The sequence below is a fragment of the Ictalurus furcatus genome, chromosome 19, assembly GCF_023375685.1.
Source record: "Ictalurus furcatus strain D&B chromosome 19, Billie_1.0, whole genome shotgun sequence".
NCBI classification, from domain to species: Eukaryota; Metazoa; Chordata; class Actinopteri; order Siluriformes; family Ictaluridae; genus Ictalurus; species Ictalurus furcatus.
Window position 1 is genome coordinate 9,280,860 of NC_071273.1, and position 16,001 is coordinate 9,296,860.

At 39.8% G+C, this 16,001-nt stretch overlaps 1 protein-coding gene across 1 annotated transcript; it reads left to right on the plus strand.

The window, feature by feature from the left end:
* The first annotated feature begins 1,518 nt into the window (after window positions 1-1,518).
* On the plus strand, window positions 1,519-15,762 carry LOC128623237 (peroxisomal succinyl-coenzyme A thioesterase-like). The gene is made up of 11 exons (XM_053650210.1): window positions 1,519-1,980; window positions 2,107-2,303; window positions 7,211-7,310; window positions 8,101-8,291; window positions 8,714-8,868; window positions 9,426-9,545; window positions 11,918-12,000; window positions 12,864-12,954; window positions 13,156-13,236; window positions 14,378-14,516; window positions 14,664-15,762. The coding sequence occupies exons 1-11, from the start codon at window positions 1,964-1,966 to the stop codon at window positions 14,783-14,785; spliced, it is 1,296 nt and encodes a 431-aa protein (XP_053506185.1). The 5' UTR covers window positions 1,519-1,963; the 3' UTR covers window positions 14,786-15,762.
* The last annotated feature ends 239 nt before the right edge of the window (window positions 15,763-16,001 follow it).

The window sequence follows — 16,001 nt, forward strand, 5'->3', positions numbered from 1 at the left end:
CACACAATTGTCACAACTGGAGCGCATAATTTCCACAAGGCTGCACTGTTTTAAAACCAGAGTTTAAGAATGATCTAATGTCCAGTAAAGTTTATCAATCACATTGTATAACTACTAGTCATATAGCCACCTACTGGTAAAAGGAAGTAGCACTCATAACACAAGATTTGTAGTGCTCGTAACACAACATTTAATTAATGAAATTTACAAAGCTTTCTTAAAACAAGTATACAAACAAACAACAAACTCAATGCTATATCTACATATTTGTTTAGGAAGCATTATCTGTTCAATTTTAATGTGTTTGTACTTGGTTTTACCTTTTATAGTGCCAACCACTTCACTCTGCCTAGGATACCTCTGCTCCCACAGGCTCTTGAGAGAGTTTGCCAAGATCGTCTGCTGCTAGTAACACAGAATTGGCCAGCTCAAATTTGTTTCTGAGGTAATATCTCGGGCGCACAGTGGCTTAATGGTTAGCATGTTTGCCTCACACCTCCAGGGTTGGGGGTTAGATTCCTGCCACTACCCTGTGTGTGCAGAGTTTACATGTTCTCCTTGTGCTGTGGGGGTTTCCTCCAGGTACTCCTGTTTCCTTCCCCAGTCCACAGACTTGCATGGTAGGCTGATTGGCATGTCCAAAGTGTGCATAGTGTATGAATGGCTGACTGAATGTGTATGTGGTTGTGCCCTGCGGTGGATTGGTACCCTGGCCAGGGTGTACTCCGCCTTGTGCCCCATGCTCCCTGGGATAGGCTCCAGGTTCCCCATGACCCTATAGGATAAGCGGTATAGAAAATGAATGGATGAGATCTCTGCTGGATGGCACTCCCTGAGAGATTCCCGTTCGCAGGGATCTATTGTCTCAAGCCAGAGGGTTGATTTTTCACCCTCGGCCGAAACTATGGAAACTGTGAATCTGGCGCCTGGGGGCACCAGTTCACATATTCCGGTCTCGCAACCAAGGTTGTAGAGACCATGTTAAACGCTAGAGCACCATTCATGAGAAAATTGTGTGCATTCTAATAGCAACTTTTTTATCGTGGTGTGAGGAACACCAGTGAAACCCAGTAAACTGCGCAATAGCTACAGTCCTGGAGTTCTTACAGGAATGTTTCTCAGCAGGGTTGGCTTCTTTTACACACAGTAAAATCCCTACTGTTGAATTAACACCCAGAGTGTTTATTTGAGTCCAATGGACTTATATAAACACTGTAGGATGTGAATTCAACACTGTGGGTGTTAAATCAACACTGGTGATTTTGCTGTGCAGTTAGGGTCTACGTGGCCACCATTTTGGCCAGCCATGCCCCTATTGATGGAGCCGCCCCACAGGCAAAGCACCATGCAATACCGGAAACAGAAATGATTAGTTCAAGTCTTGAGCCTTCGGGTTCGTGTCGTTTGTTCATCATGTCACAGCCCCACTGCCTTCAGCCTATGGGGCGGTCACATAACGAACGAACGACTCGAACCCGAAGATTTGAGACGTGAACTAATCATTTCTGTTTCCGGGGAACAGATGTCACAAATGTGACGTGACAAAAGAAAGAACGACTCTGATCGGGAGGTGAGGTGAACTAACAGACTGCATACCCTGAAGACCTAATGCTAAGCAATTAATTAATAATTTCTGTTTCCTCACAATTTGGTTAGTTTATTTTTTTTTATAGTTTATTTTTTATTCCAAGTGTGATCAACATTGCGTAAGTACTAGATGTGTATGGGAATTTAACATGTAACATTTCATAATATTCTTCTGAAATAAATAAAATGACTTGGAAAAAGACTCGTTCATTTTGCTGGACGTGATCAAAGATCTGAGTCAGTAAAATGATCCGAACTTCCCGTTACGCATGTACTCTGCCGATGACGAAATTTGCGTCACGCATACTGCGCTGCTCCTCGCGTATGAGCAAAAAGTGAAGCATACTTTCTGCTTAAACAGGCACGAGCCTGTAAAATGTTGGCAGTGAACAGGTGAGTTCCCCAGGCTTAAAGTAGTGAGAGCGTCTGTGAGACTCTATGGCCTCAGAAATGGCGTTTATTTGTCATCAAAAAGCACTTAAAACGTCGTGTCTTTTCTCTTCTCGGGGCTCTGAGCAGGATGGTGCCGAGCTGCCCGGGCCCTTCGCTCTCAATTGAGCCCACTCGGGGACTCGTGGACGAAAAGCTCCGAATCTTCGTGACAAATTTAAACCCAAACCAGGAGGTGACCCTTCACTGTCTGCATCAGTCGGAGGACAAGGACTTTTGGGAAGCATTTGGACACTATGTGAGCGACGAACAGGGCACTGTGACTGGTACAAACTGAAACTTCTCTCTCTCTCTGTCTCTCTCTCTCCCAAGGGATAGGATTTCTATCAGTGTTTGTTAATTAATAGAGAGTGTCTTCATGATGTACACATGGTTGTCACACTAAAACTTTGATATACCACATCATTTTAATACAAACAGACAATTTTTTCCATTATTATTATTATTATTATTATTATTATTATTAACCCTCTTACCCCTTAGTTCCCACAGTATTATGTCCCACAACCCTATATTCCCCGTAGGAACAGCACGCCAACCCTGAGTTCCCAGGCCAAAATTGGCCCTCAAATCAACATTTTAATTTGAACATTTTTAGGCCTTGAAACAACTTGTAATAATGTATTTGTGTAATATTACTTTGAAAATGAAGCAGTTCAGTGTTTTGACTCCACTTAGAGCACAATTCTTAACTAGAGAAATGACGAAAAATGCTCGCTAAAATCCTTCTACTCATTTACAAGTACCATACGAGCATCAGCGTGGTCAATGCCTTTGAATAAATTCAAGTAAATAATAAATAAATAAATAAATAAATGCGCCAAAAGTCAAGTTTCTGGTGATAATCAGACCAGCAGGTAGTGTTTTCACGAATGCACAGAAATGGTCCCGTTATGACTCCAGACCCCTGCAGTGTCAGTCGCACTGGTTGATGCTGAAGATGAAGACGGATCAGGGTCTGAATCAGGAGAGTTTGCGTCTCTATCAGTTTCGGTTTCGGTTTCAACATCGCCTGAACTTTCACTGCTGTCACTATCTAGAATCCTCGCTCTCGCCTGTGTAACTGTGTATGTTTTTTCCCACTGTTTTAGATGTACCTGTGTTCACTGTAGGTGTAACTTTAGCTGGAACACGATTAGCTTTTCGCTTTGGCGTTTTTAGTTCACTTCTACTATTACACCAATATTCACGCTTGGATGTTCACCGTAATGCCGGCGTAATAACGTAATCACGTCGTGACGTCATGACGGGTTAAATCATAATAATTAAATAAGTAAGGAATCATAGCAGAGTAATGCCGGTACACCGGCCTTACGGGGATAACGTTTACACTGTAAAGCCGCTATATCGGCCTTATGGGGATTTGGCATAGACGACCAAGCCGGTGTATCTTCCTTACGGGAATAGATCAAAGACGGGCAAGCCGGTTTTTCGGCCATACGGGGTAAGAGGGTTGATGATCATTGGCACATTAGCTGACAAATTAGGGTACATGAAGAAGGAAGATTTTAACAGGATATAAACAAATGGAATCAAATATGGTTTTATCATGATGGAAAACAATAGATTATAATTAACTTCTTAAACCTCATCAGTGATTGGTGCAGAGGTGATCAGTGATTGGTTGTTGGGAAGCAGGGGTGATCAGTGATTGGTTGTTGGGAAGCAGAGGTGATCAGTGATTGGTCTTTGGGAAACATACATTATACATACATTTATTAATTTAGCAGACTCTTTTTTTTATCCAAAGCAACTTACAAATGAGGAAATACAAGCAAAGTGATACTGTGAGGGGAAAAAGTATTTGATCCCCTGCTGATTTTGTACGTTTGCCCACTGACAAAGAAATGATCAGTCTATAATTTTAATGGTAGATTTATTTGAACAGTGAGAGACAGAATAACAACAAGAAAATCCAGAAAAACGCATGTCAAAAATGTTATAAATTGATTTGCATTTTAATGAGGGAAATAAGTATTTGACCCCCTCTCAATCAGAAAGATTTCTGGCTCCCAGGTGTCTTTTATATAGGTAACGAGCTGAGATTAGGAGCACACTCTTAAAGGGATTGCTCCTAATCTCAGCTTGTTACCTGTATAAAAGACACCTGTCCACAGAAGCAGTCAATCAATCAGATTCCAAACTCTCCACCATGGCCAAGACCAAAGAGCTCTCCAAGGATGTCAGGGACAAGATTGTAGACCTACACAAGTGTGGAATGGGCTACAAGACCATTGCCAAGCAGCTTGGTGAGAAGGTGACAACAGTCGGTGCGATTATTCGCAAATGGAAGAAACACAAAAGAACTGTCAATCTCCCTCGGCCTGGGGCTCCATGCAAGATCTCACCTCGTGGAGTTGCAATGATCATGAGAACAGTGAGGAATCAGCCCAGAACTACACGGGAGGATCTTGTCAATGATCTCAAGGCAGCTGGGACCATAGTGACCAAGAAAATAATTGGTAACACACTACGTTGTGAAGGACTGAAATCCTGCAGCGCCTGCAAGGTCCCCCTGCTTAAGAAAGCACATATACATGCCCGTCTGAAGTTTGCCAATGAACATCTGAATGATTCAGAGGACAACTGGGTGAAAGTATTGTGGTCAGATGAGACCAAAATGGAGCTCTTTGGCATCAACTCAACTCGTCGTGTTTGGAGGAGGAGGAATGCTGCCTATGACCCCAAGAACACTATCCCCACCGTCAAACATGGAGGTGGAAACATTATGTTTTGGGGGTGTTTTTCTGCTAAGGGGACAGGACAACTTCACCGCATCAAAGGGACGATGGACGGGGCCATGTACTGTCAAATCTTGGGTGAGAACCTCCTTCCCTCAGCCAGGGCATTGAAAATGGGTCGTGGATGGGTATTCCAGCATGACAATGACCCGAAGCACACGGCCAAGGCAACAAAGGAGCGGCTCAAGAAGAAGCACATTAAGGTCCTGGAGTGGCCTAGCCAGTCTCCAGACCTTAATCCCATAGAAAATCTGTGGAGGGAGCTGAAGGTTCGAGTTGCCAAACGTCAGCCTTGAAACCTTAATGACTTGGAGAAGATCTGCAAAGAGGAGTGGGACAAAATCCCTCCTGAGATGTGTGCAAACCTGGTGGCCAACTACAAGAAACGTCTGACCTCTGTGATTGCCAACAAGGGTTTTGCCACCAAGTACTAAGTCATGTTTTGCAGAGGGGTCAAATACATATTTCCCTCATTAAAATGCAAATCAACTTATAACATTTTTGACATGCGTTTTTCTGATTTTTTTTGTTGTTATTCTATCTCTCACTGTTCAAATAAATCTACCATTAAAATTATAGACTGATGATTTCTTTGTCAGTGGGCAAACGTACAAAATCATCAGGGGATCAAATACTTTTTTCCCTCACTGTATATCAAGTGGGGAACAATACAAGTAGTGCTACCATACAAGATCTTTTAACTGAGTTCTAGAAAAGCAAAGTGTGCAGAGTAGAGGTGTAAGGGCCCAGAGTAAGTTTTATTTATTTATTTATTTTTTTAAAAAGGATAATGTGGGGTTGGAGTTTTAGGGGTTAGCTCTGTGCTCACGGAAGAGGTGGGTCTTTAGCTGTTTTTTGAAGATAATGACAGATTCTGTGGTCCGGATTGAGGTTGGAAGTTCATTCCACCACTGAGGGACAGTTAGTGTGAAGGTTCTGGAAAGGGACCTTGAGCCACGCTGAGTAGGTACTATTAAGAGTCTGTCGTTGATTGATCGCAGATTGCGTGAGGGAACGTAAGCCTTCAGGAGAGTGTTGAGGTAGGAAGGTGCTGTTCCAGACAAGGTCTTGTACGTGAGCATCAAAGCCTTGAATTTGATACGGGTGGCTACAGGAAGCCAGTAGGGGGAGATGAAGAGGGGTGTGACCTGTGTCTTTTTCGGCTGGTTAAAGACAAGGTGTGCTGCTGCATCCTGAATCATCTGAAGGGGTTTGATGGAGCTTGCTGGGAGGCCTGAGAGTAGTGCATTGCAGTAATCCTGTTTTGATATTACAAGAGCCTGGAAACATTGGTGATTAGTGAGTGGTCTTTGGGAAACAGTGGTGATCAGTGATTGGTCTTTGGGAAACAGTGGTGATCAGTGATTGGTCTCAAGCATCACTTCTTAAACAAGTATTTGTCTGCATTTTATTAGTCTGCTTTTTAAACTTGCCCAATGCTTTTTGGAGTGTCTGTATACTGAAGAAAAAAAGAAACCCCTTTTCCACATGTCATAACAGATCTTTTATCAACCAGTTCATTTGTACAGGTATATTTAATCTGGAGTTATTCATACTGGTCATTTCACTGAAGGTAAACAACAGCATAAAACTTTAAAGATGCCTGTAGGCACAGGCCATAAAATTGATTCATATGACAGATTCAGATGGTACTAAAACCCAAGAGGGAGATGCTCTGGTAATAATTACATTACCCCACATCCCAATGTAAAACTAATCCAAGCAGAACAGGGCTCATGTTTTAGAAAACTGTAAAGTTTGCATATGTACAGTGTGCTTAATCCTGCACCTCAAGTACCCATTAGGCATTAACAATGCAGCTTAAAAGTAGAGCAGAATGCAGTCACGCTATAATGCTACTCATGGATTCAACAATCATATACAAGTGAAACAGAACTGATTTTCAAACAACTGGCCAGAAGTAAGTGTAATATACAGAAAGAAGAGAGGAAGCTGCAATTCAGCATGACGTTTGGATTAAGTTCGCATGAGTGCTGGTCACAAAGCAGTCAGTCAAATACAGTTAATATTGGCTGAGGTCTAGTACCATATAACAAGATGTAAATAGAGCCATAATCTTCATTTAAAATTTTGTGACAGCACAGACGCTCATTTCAGAGCACCGGAAAAATGAAGCAGGTGGGTAGAATGATAAAAACATGATATCATAGGATCACAGTATTTAGTTTCATTAAGGTTAAAGTTGGATTACATAGAACATGCGAGGGAAATGTTGACACCATCAAACATTTCGTATGTGTTAAAATGTCACTAAACTTTAGGAGGAGTTCTATAAATAGAAATGATTGCCTTCAATCTTTCCATGAAGAAGCTTCATTTTCATTAGATCATCAATTTTCATGTAAATTCAGCAGTAAAGCAGTGTCATACAGTCTTTAGAGATTGCTGTATGTGAACATGTGCGTACACAGTGGCAAAGGACTCCAGTGTGGGAAGCACGTATACAGGTGTGGAGTCCATGGCACTGATGTGGAGCCTGCAGCCAGTACCAGGCAGCCGAACAGGACTGAGGTATGTCATGTTACACCACTATTATTATACTTATTAACACTTAATGCTTAAAACATGAAATAGATTTTTCTAAACTAGAGCATTTTTTTAAGCAAAACACAACATTCCCACAATGAACAGTTATAAGGCCTCTCTGGACAGAACGGGGTTTTAAGTCTATTCTTTCTCCTTCATTCGGAACTTTTCATGCTCCTTTGTATTCATTTGTTCACCGTCTTCAGTTCAGTGCACATGTCCTAATGCAGAAACTGGGACCGTCATTTTAAAACATAAATGGTTGCAGAAACACACAATATATGTCTTTATGTGGGTGTATGTTTGGAGTCATCATGTTGTTGGTGGATCTATTTGTGGCTGAGTCTTAACTTCCCGTTACTGGCAGCCAGGATGATTATCTGTTCTAATACTACCCGGCAGGTTTAATACTGTGCAGGTCAGGAATTGTTTGAATAGAAAGTTAGATCTATTTTGTGTATTGTTTATTTTATATCATGGTTTTTACCCATTCTATTGACCCTGTTAAATTAAAGGCTATAAAGACATTAGCTGTGGAGAACTTTATGGACTTTCTGAACAAGTTCTCAAACCTTTACTGGGCTAAATAATTGTTTTGGTTTTCATTTTATTGGGTCCTGCCTTGTATGATCTGTTTGTTTTAAGCCTTTGTTAAATATACAATTTATCGACCTGCTTGTTTTTGAGTTATTAAGGTTTGAATTAAACCCATTCAGGGTATGTGACAGTTAAACCTTGTGCACTCGTCTAACCAATCTCAATCTATGTAATTTAGGTTGCGAAAGCGAGATGTCCTCACACCAATGGTATTCCACATTTCTGTGTATGATGGACACATGGCTCAGGATTTTATCCAGCTCACACCGTTAGTGACCATCGTCATAGAAAGATGGTACACGGCTCCAGGTGTGCAGAGGGTCGATGTACGTGAGAAAGGAGTTCGAGGAACTTTGTTCATCCCTCCAGGTACACATGCACAAACACTCAGTCCTGTGTAGAAGTTAGATTGTGAGTTCAAATCTCAGTGTCACCAACTGCCACTGTGACCTGTTCAGTTGTATCATGTCTCATATGTACGCTACTTTGGAGAGAAGCATCAGCCAAGCGAGTAAGTATAAATGTAAAACCTAAGAACCAAGAGGAAACCCATGCAAACACAAGGCGAACATGCAAAACTTCACACACACAGTAACTTGAGCTCGGGATTGAACCAGAGACCCGGGAGCTACCGTGCTGCCCCCTACCCCATATGATCTTTATAAAAAATAATTTAAAAGGTATGTACAGTACAGAAAGATAATGATGAAGATTAGATATTACTATCACTACTAATATTATATTATTTTAATAATAAGTGATTATAACTACCGTGCTCTCTGTTCATCCAGGTCCTGGCCAATTTCCAGGTGTGTTGGACATGTGGGGAGGAGGAGGCCTGGTGGAGTATCGAGCTGCGCTGCTGGCCTCACATGGCTTTGTCGCTTTTGCTCTGGAGTATCTGACTGCAGATGAAATAAAAGACATTAGTGTATCTAACTTTGAGGTAATTCAACACAAAGCCCCTCATGGTCTCATGATTTGCACATACCTACTATAACTTATTAAGAAAACGCACTTCTCCTATGGAAATAAAACGGGTGTTTTTGTCCAAGTTTAAATATTAGTCATTGCACTGAAATCTCTTTGACCACACGGCACCCTGTGTTTATCATCACAGTGCAATAATGACTTACATAGTTATATTAAAACAGGTGGCAGAGTGGATTAAAACATCCAGTCTGATGTCCTTAGCCTACTGTAACTACTTACTGTTTCCTGTGTGCATCTGTGCCACAACGGAGGATGTACCTTACTGTTGTTACTTGGTTGACATACATTCTATCTACTATTTACATATGCATTTTTGTTTTTGGAGAATATTTTGAATAAAAAGGGCATTTTGGGAGAAAGCTTCCCTGAAGATAGAAGCCGCAATCTCAAGAGCTCACCACCATTTATGCACATAGATCATATGGATGTTTTTCTGCAGTTGTGAACATTTTGGTTAGTACATTTCATTTCATACTTGAGCTCAGGTTGGTGTTTGTGTCTGTTTTGTAGATTGCATATCAGATCATACAGGAGCATCCCATGGTGCTAAGGGACAGAGTGGCTCTGTTGGGCCTCTCATTCGGTGCTTCTGTTGCTCTTTCTATGGCTGCTCACTCCTCTGTCATCAAGGTGATTTAGCATTATACATACAATAAACAGATAAAAAGAATAATAGTGATGGGCTTTTCCTCTTTCCACAGGGATATGCAACCAAATATTGTTATTTACTTTAATTTACTTTTAACTCGACTGTTAAGTCTATCTAAAAGATATTGATGTCTATCTGTTCCAATACTGTTGCTCACCTAAAAATTGGGTGGTCTTCCACCAAAGGTCCCATGTTATAAGTTGTTTAACACATCTAGATATTAGGGAATTAACTATAAATGTAAAAATATATATAATTTTTTAAATATAATTTTATAGCAAAATTTTATACAATAATACAATAATAAAGTTCAAAGTAAAAAGTACATATAATTGTTAAAGTAAGTAAAGATCTTTTCTACACCTGATTTTATTAAATTATGCATGTCTCATGAATGAATATAGAGGGTATGCTGAAGCAGGTGGATGGACTACAACAACAGAAGACCACATTGGGATCCACTCCTATCAGCCCGGAACAAGAATCTGAGGTTGTTCTCAGACTCACCCAAACTGGACAGTTGAAGATTAGAATAAAAAAATCACCTGGTCTTTTTACCTGGTCTGTGCCCATGAGAGCCTCAGATTCTTGTTCCTGTCTGACAGGAGTGGAACCTGATGTGGTCTTCTGCTATTGTAGTCCATCCACCTCAAGTTTTGATATGTTATGCATTCTAAGATGCTTTTCTGCTTATTTATTTGATTTGCTATGGACTTCCTGTCAGCTCAGACCAGTTTGGTCATTCTCCTATGATCTCTCTCATCTACAAGGTGTTTCAGCCTGCAGATCCTCTGCACACAAGATGTTTTTTTCACACAGTGATCACACTTCTCCCCCCTTCTGAAGTTTGATGTGAACATTAACTGAAGCTCTCGACTTGTATCTGCATGATTTCACGCATTGTGCTGCTGCCACGAGAGTGGCTGATTGGATAAATGAGATACAGGTGTGCCTAATAAAGTGGAAGGTGAATGTACATTCTGGTCTAGTTTTAAACAAAAATAAATAAAATGTTATTAGCAGCCATATCATAAATATTTTATGGCATTTGGCAGATGCGACTTACATTCATCTCATTTATACAACTGAGCAGTTGAGGGTTAAGGACCTTGCTCAAGTGCCCAACAATGGCAGCTTAGCAGTGCTGGGATTTGAACTAACAACTTTCTGATCAGAAGTCAAACATCCTAAACACTAAGCTACCACTGCCCTAATATAATTTGTTAGCAGGAACTTGTCATATGTTGTTGAATAAAAGGAGGTGTGTCTGGCAGGATCTGAATTTGCCAGTTGAGTTTTTACAGGTCTGTAACATTTCTTCTGGGTTGGATCGGAAATGTTAAACCACGACCACACCCCTTCTCCACATACCTCCACCACCCGACTTGGGCCAGGAAGCCATCTGGCCTGCCTGCCTCTGAGTGGCCTCTGAGGGCTGGTGACATCCTAATAATTAGGCACAAATGTACGATAATGGCCAGCCATTCTCGGCAGGCCGAAATACTCTCCTTCCACCCGTCCGATCGCACACTTCTTTGGGTTCGGCTGAGTCCCACTCGTCTCAGTGATCTCAGGACAGCCCTCAGATGCTGAATGTGCTGTTGACAATCATTGCTATAGATAATAATGTCATTTAGATATGCAGCATGTAGACGGAGGATTCTGTCCACGAGTTGCTGGAATGTCGCTGGGGCCCCGAACAACCCAAAAGGAAGGGTTGATAATGATATTGGAGTCAAGGGGATCTGCCAATATCCCTTTATCTCATCCGGTGTTGAATAAAAGAGAGCCGTACCTAACCGATCGAGCAGTTCGTCAATACAAGGCATTGGATATGCGATAAATTTAGACACTGCATTGATTCTTCTGAAGTCAACACAAAACCTGACCGAATCATCCATCACTGTCACTGTGGGACTCCTTGATTAAGCACATATCGAGCATGGCCTGGAGTTCATCCTGAACCAACTGTTTTTTGTGCTGTAGCAAACAGTAGGGGTGACTGTGTACCACCACTGTCAGAGACATCTCATTGTGGTGTTCTGTAAGATTAGCGTGACCGGGTAGATGCGAGAAAACATTGGAAAACTCCACCTGCAACTTGGCAACCTCCATGATTTGGGACGGGTGTCTCCATAAGGGGAGGATTGAGCCGTTTTTAGATTTTGTTTTCAGACCGGTCCTAGCTCCTCCCTCTCCGGAGCGACCGTCGCCAATGTAATGTAAATATTATGACTATTGCATTGCTTCAGATCAGGGATGCATTACTCTGAGAAAAATTTCTTTTTTGCTGTCTGTATTTTTATTTCCTAAATACGAATTTTGAACACTCTCACACGTGATTTTGTTGCAGCCCCAGTGTTGTATAAGCATCAGCGGCAGTCACGTCGTTCCTGTACGTAATACTATATCTGAAGTCTATGAATGGTTAAGCAGGTACGTACACTGCAAATACTTGTATGTGTGTTGCTGCATCATTTCAAAGCACTTTTAGCAACTCTTTCTTTCCTGTACATTCCAATATTATCTCTATACTTCAGATTGTAGATGGGATTTGCTTAAATGAATTAGAATATTGCTTATTAAAAGATTAAATTGTTAAAATGCTCCCACAACAATACATGTCATGATAATATTCAAATAATTGGAAATGTTTATTCCGTCATTAGACAAGTTTACCACTTGTGCTGATACACTTGGGTACAGATGTCCTAATCCACCAGTGATATTTAAAATCTAAAGTAAAATCTTTTTATTGATTGAGTAGTAACAAGACATTAAAGTTTTGACCCAATTGCATTATTCACTGCACCCACAGCTGTTCATTAAAGACCTTCTTTGCTACAAAATATAATAAAAGAGGAAGAGCGGCAAAGAGAGAAGAAGCTCAGTAACGTCCACAACTAAACACAGCTTTTGAAGCAAACTTGAAATCCCATGTTTGAATTTTACAACAATGTTGGTACTTTATGAAAGCTGAGACTAAATATTATCAGAAAAAGTTTAAGAAAAAAACAAAACTCTAGTTTCTGAGCTAAAATCTGGTCTTTATTCAAAAGAGGCTTTGTGACTTCTGTTCATTGCAGTAAAATGTCATAAATCTTCTGTTATTACATCAGAGTGAACTCACACAAGATCTTCTATCTATCTTATAGCTTTTATAGACCTGGTGGTGTGATATTACTGACTGTTTGTTGTAATCTTAAATATGCAGTACTTAATGAATTGTTGGAGGTGTGTGTATGATTTGGAGTCACTTAAATGTTGTAGTATATTTAAAATATTTCAATTATTTTTAGACTGTTTCATAAAGTGCGTATAATGGACAATCGGGTCATCTGGAGAGACCTTTCGCTGCCCATCCCAACAGATCCAGCCGAGAAAGTGGATGTAAGAAACTTTCCCCTGCATTTTTGTAGCATCCTAGATTTTAGACTGAACGCATCTTACTCATCCATTTGTTGATATTTGACTTATTTCACAATACTCCTGCAACTGGGTGTGTATGTTAGTTTGTGGCTCTGTATGTGTACACTTGTTGTGTTTGCATATGTTAGCTCATAATGAGGTATTGCACTGTAAAACACACAGGTTGGCCTGATAAGATGTCCACTGCTTTTGGTTGTTGGTGGTGATGATCAGAACTGGGCCACACTGGAGTCAGCTGAAGATGTAAGAAGCTCACACAGATCTACACCATTCATTGCATGTCTGCGTAGAATATAGGGCTGCGATACGATCTGTTGCTTTTTCTATTTTGATATTACAGAACTCTACAGTATTTAGTGTTTGGATGTTCCTCTCTTGGGTTTTCTGGCCTCAGAACTTTAACTTCACCGTAATGTATCACGTTTTTAAGTTTAATATGCAGATATCGGCAAAGCAAAGTGTTGCTTGTCTTCCAGTATGACACATTTAACAGGAAAAGGAAGGGGGTGTAGGTTTCAGGTGTTTTCAATTTCAGACTTCTTGATGTTAAAAGTGTCTGCATTTCTTTTGTTTTACATTTTAATTAATTAAAATGTAAGTTTAATTAATTGTGAAACCTCAATATCAAGCAAGTGATTATAATAAATAGTTCAGAGGTTGTCCCTTAATCTTTCTAGTAGAGTCTCTATCAGTTTCATAGATTTGGGGAATTAGTAAATATGGGGGCAAATACATTTTCATACAGGTCCAGTTGGTATTGGATATTTACTTATTGAAGCAAAAAAGTTGTCATTTAAAAACTGTATCTTTTTTTTTACTCAGGTTGCCTTTGTTTTAATTTAAAAAAAAATTTAGTATGAGATTCATTTTAAAACTGGAGAAATCATTATAAGTTGCATTTTCAGTTGAATTTGGGGAAACCACTTGAAGCATCCATTGTGTTGAACTATTTCTTTTGTTTTTTATTACTTAACTATTGATTTTGTTTGATTTGTTCATTGCAAACAGCTGAAAGTCTGTAGATTTTGACAATAAACCTGATTTACAATGGGGGTTGAATAATTTTGATTGTAACTGTTCACAAAAACAGAAGAAATCAGAATAGGTGCAAATACTTTTTGACATCACAAAAACCTGCAATTTTAACAGGGCTGTGTAGACTTTAATATCCACTGTAGAGAGTATATACTGCCACCTATTAAGTACACCTCCCTAAAATGGTAGTTGTACATTATCACATCTCTGTGTATAATATATTGTAACATCATGTTACAGAGTCCCTTAGACTGACAGCCAGCATATCACTTTAAAAACTGACTTGGACATAACTGCCATATGTGATCAGTCATTTGCAACCTCTTTACCTTCCATTGTTTGACCTCAGATGGAGAGAATAACTGAAAAGGCTGGGAATCGGCACTTGCTCAAGATCCTGATCTATCCTGGTGCAGGTCACCTAATTGAGCCACCGTACACTCCACACCACAGAGCCTCCAACTTCATGGTTGCTGGCAAAGAGAAAGGTATGTACAGTGATGTGAAGTAATCTGCATGCATAACACCTGTTGATCATGAATTTATCAGCATGAAATGTATAGTATATACTCCGAGTGTGTGTGTGTGTGTGTGTGTGTGTGTGTGTGTGTGTGTGTGTGTGTGTGATTTCACAGTGATCATGCTTTGGGGTGGTCAGACCAGACTGCATGCATATGCACAAGAAGACTCATGGGAGAAGATTTTGGACTTTTTACGCCAACACCTCTGCTATGCAGGTCCACAGGCCCGACTGTAGTGCTGTGAGAAGTTGTTTTGCTTTGTGTAATTGATAATGAAAAACAAAGAGAATAACTCTCAAAATGTCTGTCACACTTCTTCACTACCACTACAAATGAAATGATAATTTGCAAAAACCTGAGTGGTAGACAAGTTCAAGTGTTGCATTGATGGATAAAATAAACAAAGGATAATTCAGAGAGTCAAATTAAATGTCACACGAACAATAAAATGTTCCAAATAAAATCTTGAAATGTTTTGATTCAATTTTAATCTTAATATTATTAATGCTAAATATTATTAAAATAAAGCAACATATACAGAAATGACAGTTTAATATATAGCCTACAATTGTTGTGGAGTGAGGGGGTCCTTGTGGATTGTTCGAAATATGCTAGCGGTCCAAAGCTCACAAAAGGTTGAGAACCACTGGTCTAGTGTATGAATTTTAGAAAGGTAATATAGTCTCAAATGGAACACATTAGTTTTTTACCAACCTGAAAGTTTGCCCCCATGTGATCAATCGGTTTAATCGGCCAACTAATCGATTATGAAAATAATCGTTAGTTGCAGCCCTAGTGTTATTCCACTTTATTACACATAACTTTATTTATGGACTTTAATGTTGTGAATTCTTTATATTTCCAGATTTCTTGAGTTAATAGTAATTGATGTCTGGTGAAAGTTTCCTGTGAATAGTGTCATTGGAAATATATTTATTTAAAAAAAAAGTTGATGCGTCCAATACTTATTTCCCCCTCCGTACACTTTATGCAGATGATGGTGCACAAAGTTTTTAAATGTGCAAATAAAATAACAAAAAGACATTGTGTTATGAGTGCTACAAATTTTGTTAAGTTTTTACCAATAGGAGGCACTATATCTATGAGTCAGTGCTATAATGTTAAAACCATGATAAATACTCTATTAACACAATACGTATGAATTCTCAGCCACATTGCATGATGCATAGTGAAATTATACAATGCTTTATGTTCACACGTTCTCATATGTTAACTGATGGCATTAACATGGTGTTGCCTTTTAATATATTCAATAACACTAATACAGTATATTCCCAAAAGTTTGTGGATATCAGAACATCACACCCATATGTGTGTCTTCCACAAAGTGGAAGGCATAATAGTAGCAGGTGCCGCATGCAGAAGTTCTCCGATGATACTGTCATTGTTGGATGAGTATCAGAAGTGAACAATCAGGAATTTCGGGAGGTC

Bases quoted from the DNA above. Each gene is read 5' to 3' on its own strand.
- LOC128623237 (XM_053650210.1), top strand. The intron at 8,869-9,425 runs GTAATTCAACAC...TCTGTTTTGTAG, and splicing joins TTAGTGTATCTAACTTTGAG to ATTGCATATCAGATCATACA. The intron at 14,517-14,663 runs GTATGTACAGTG...GTGATTTCACAG, and splicing joins GGTTGCTGGCAAAGAGAAAG to TGATCATGCTTTGGGGTGGT.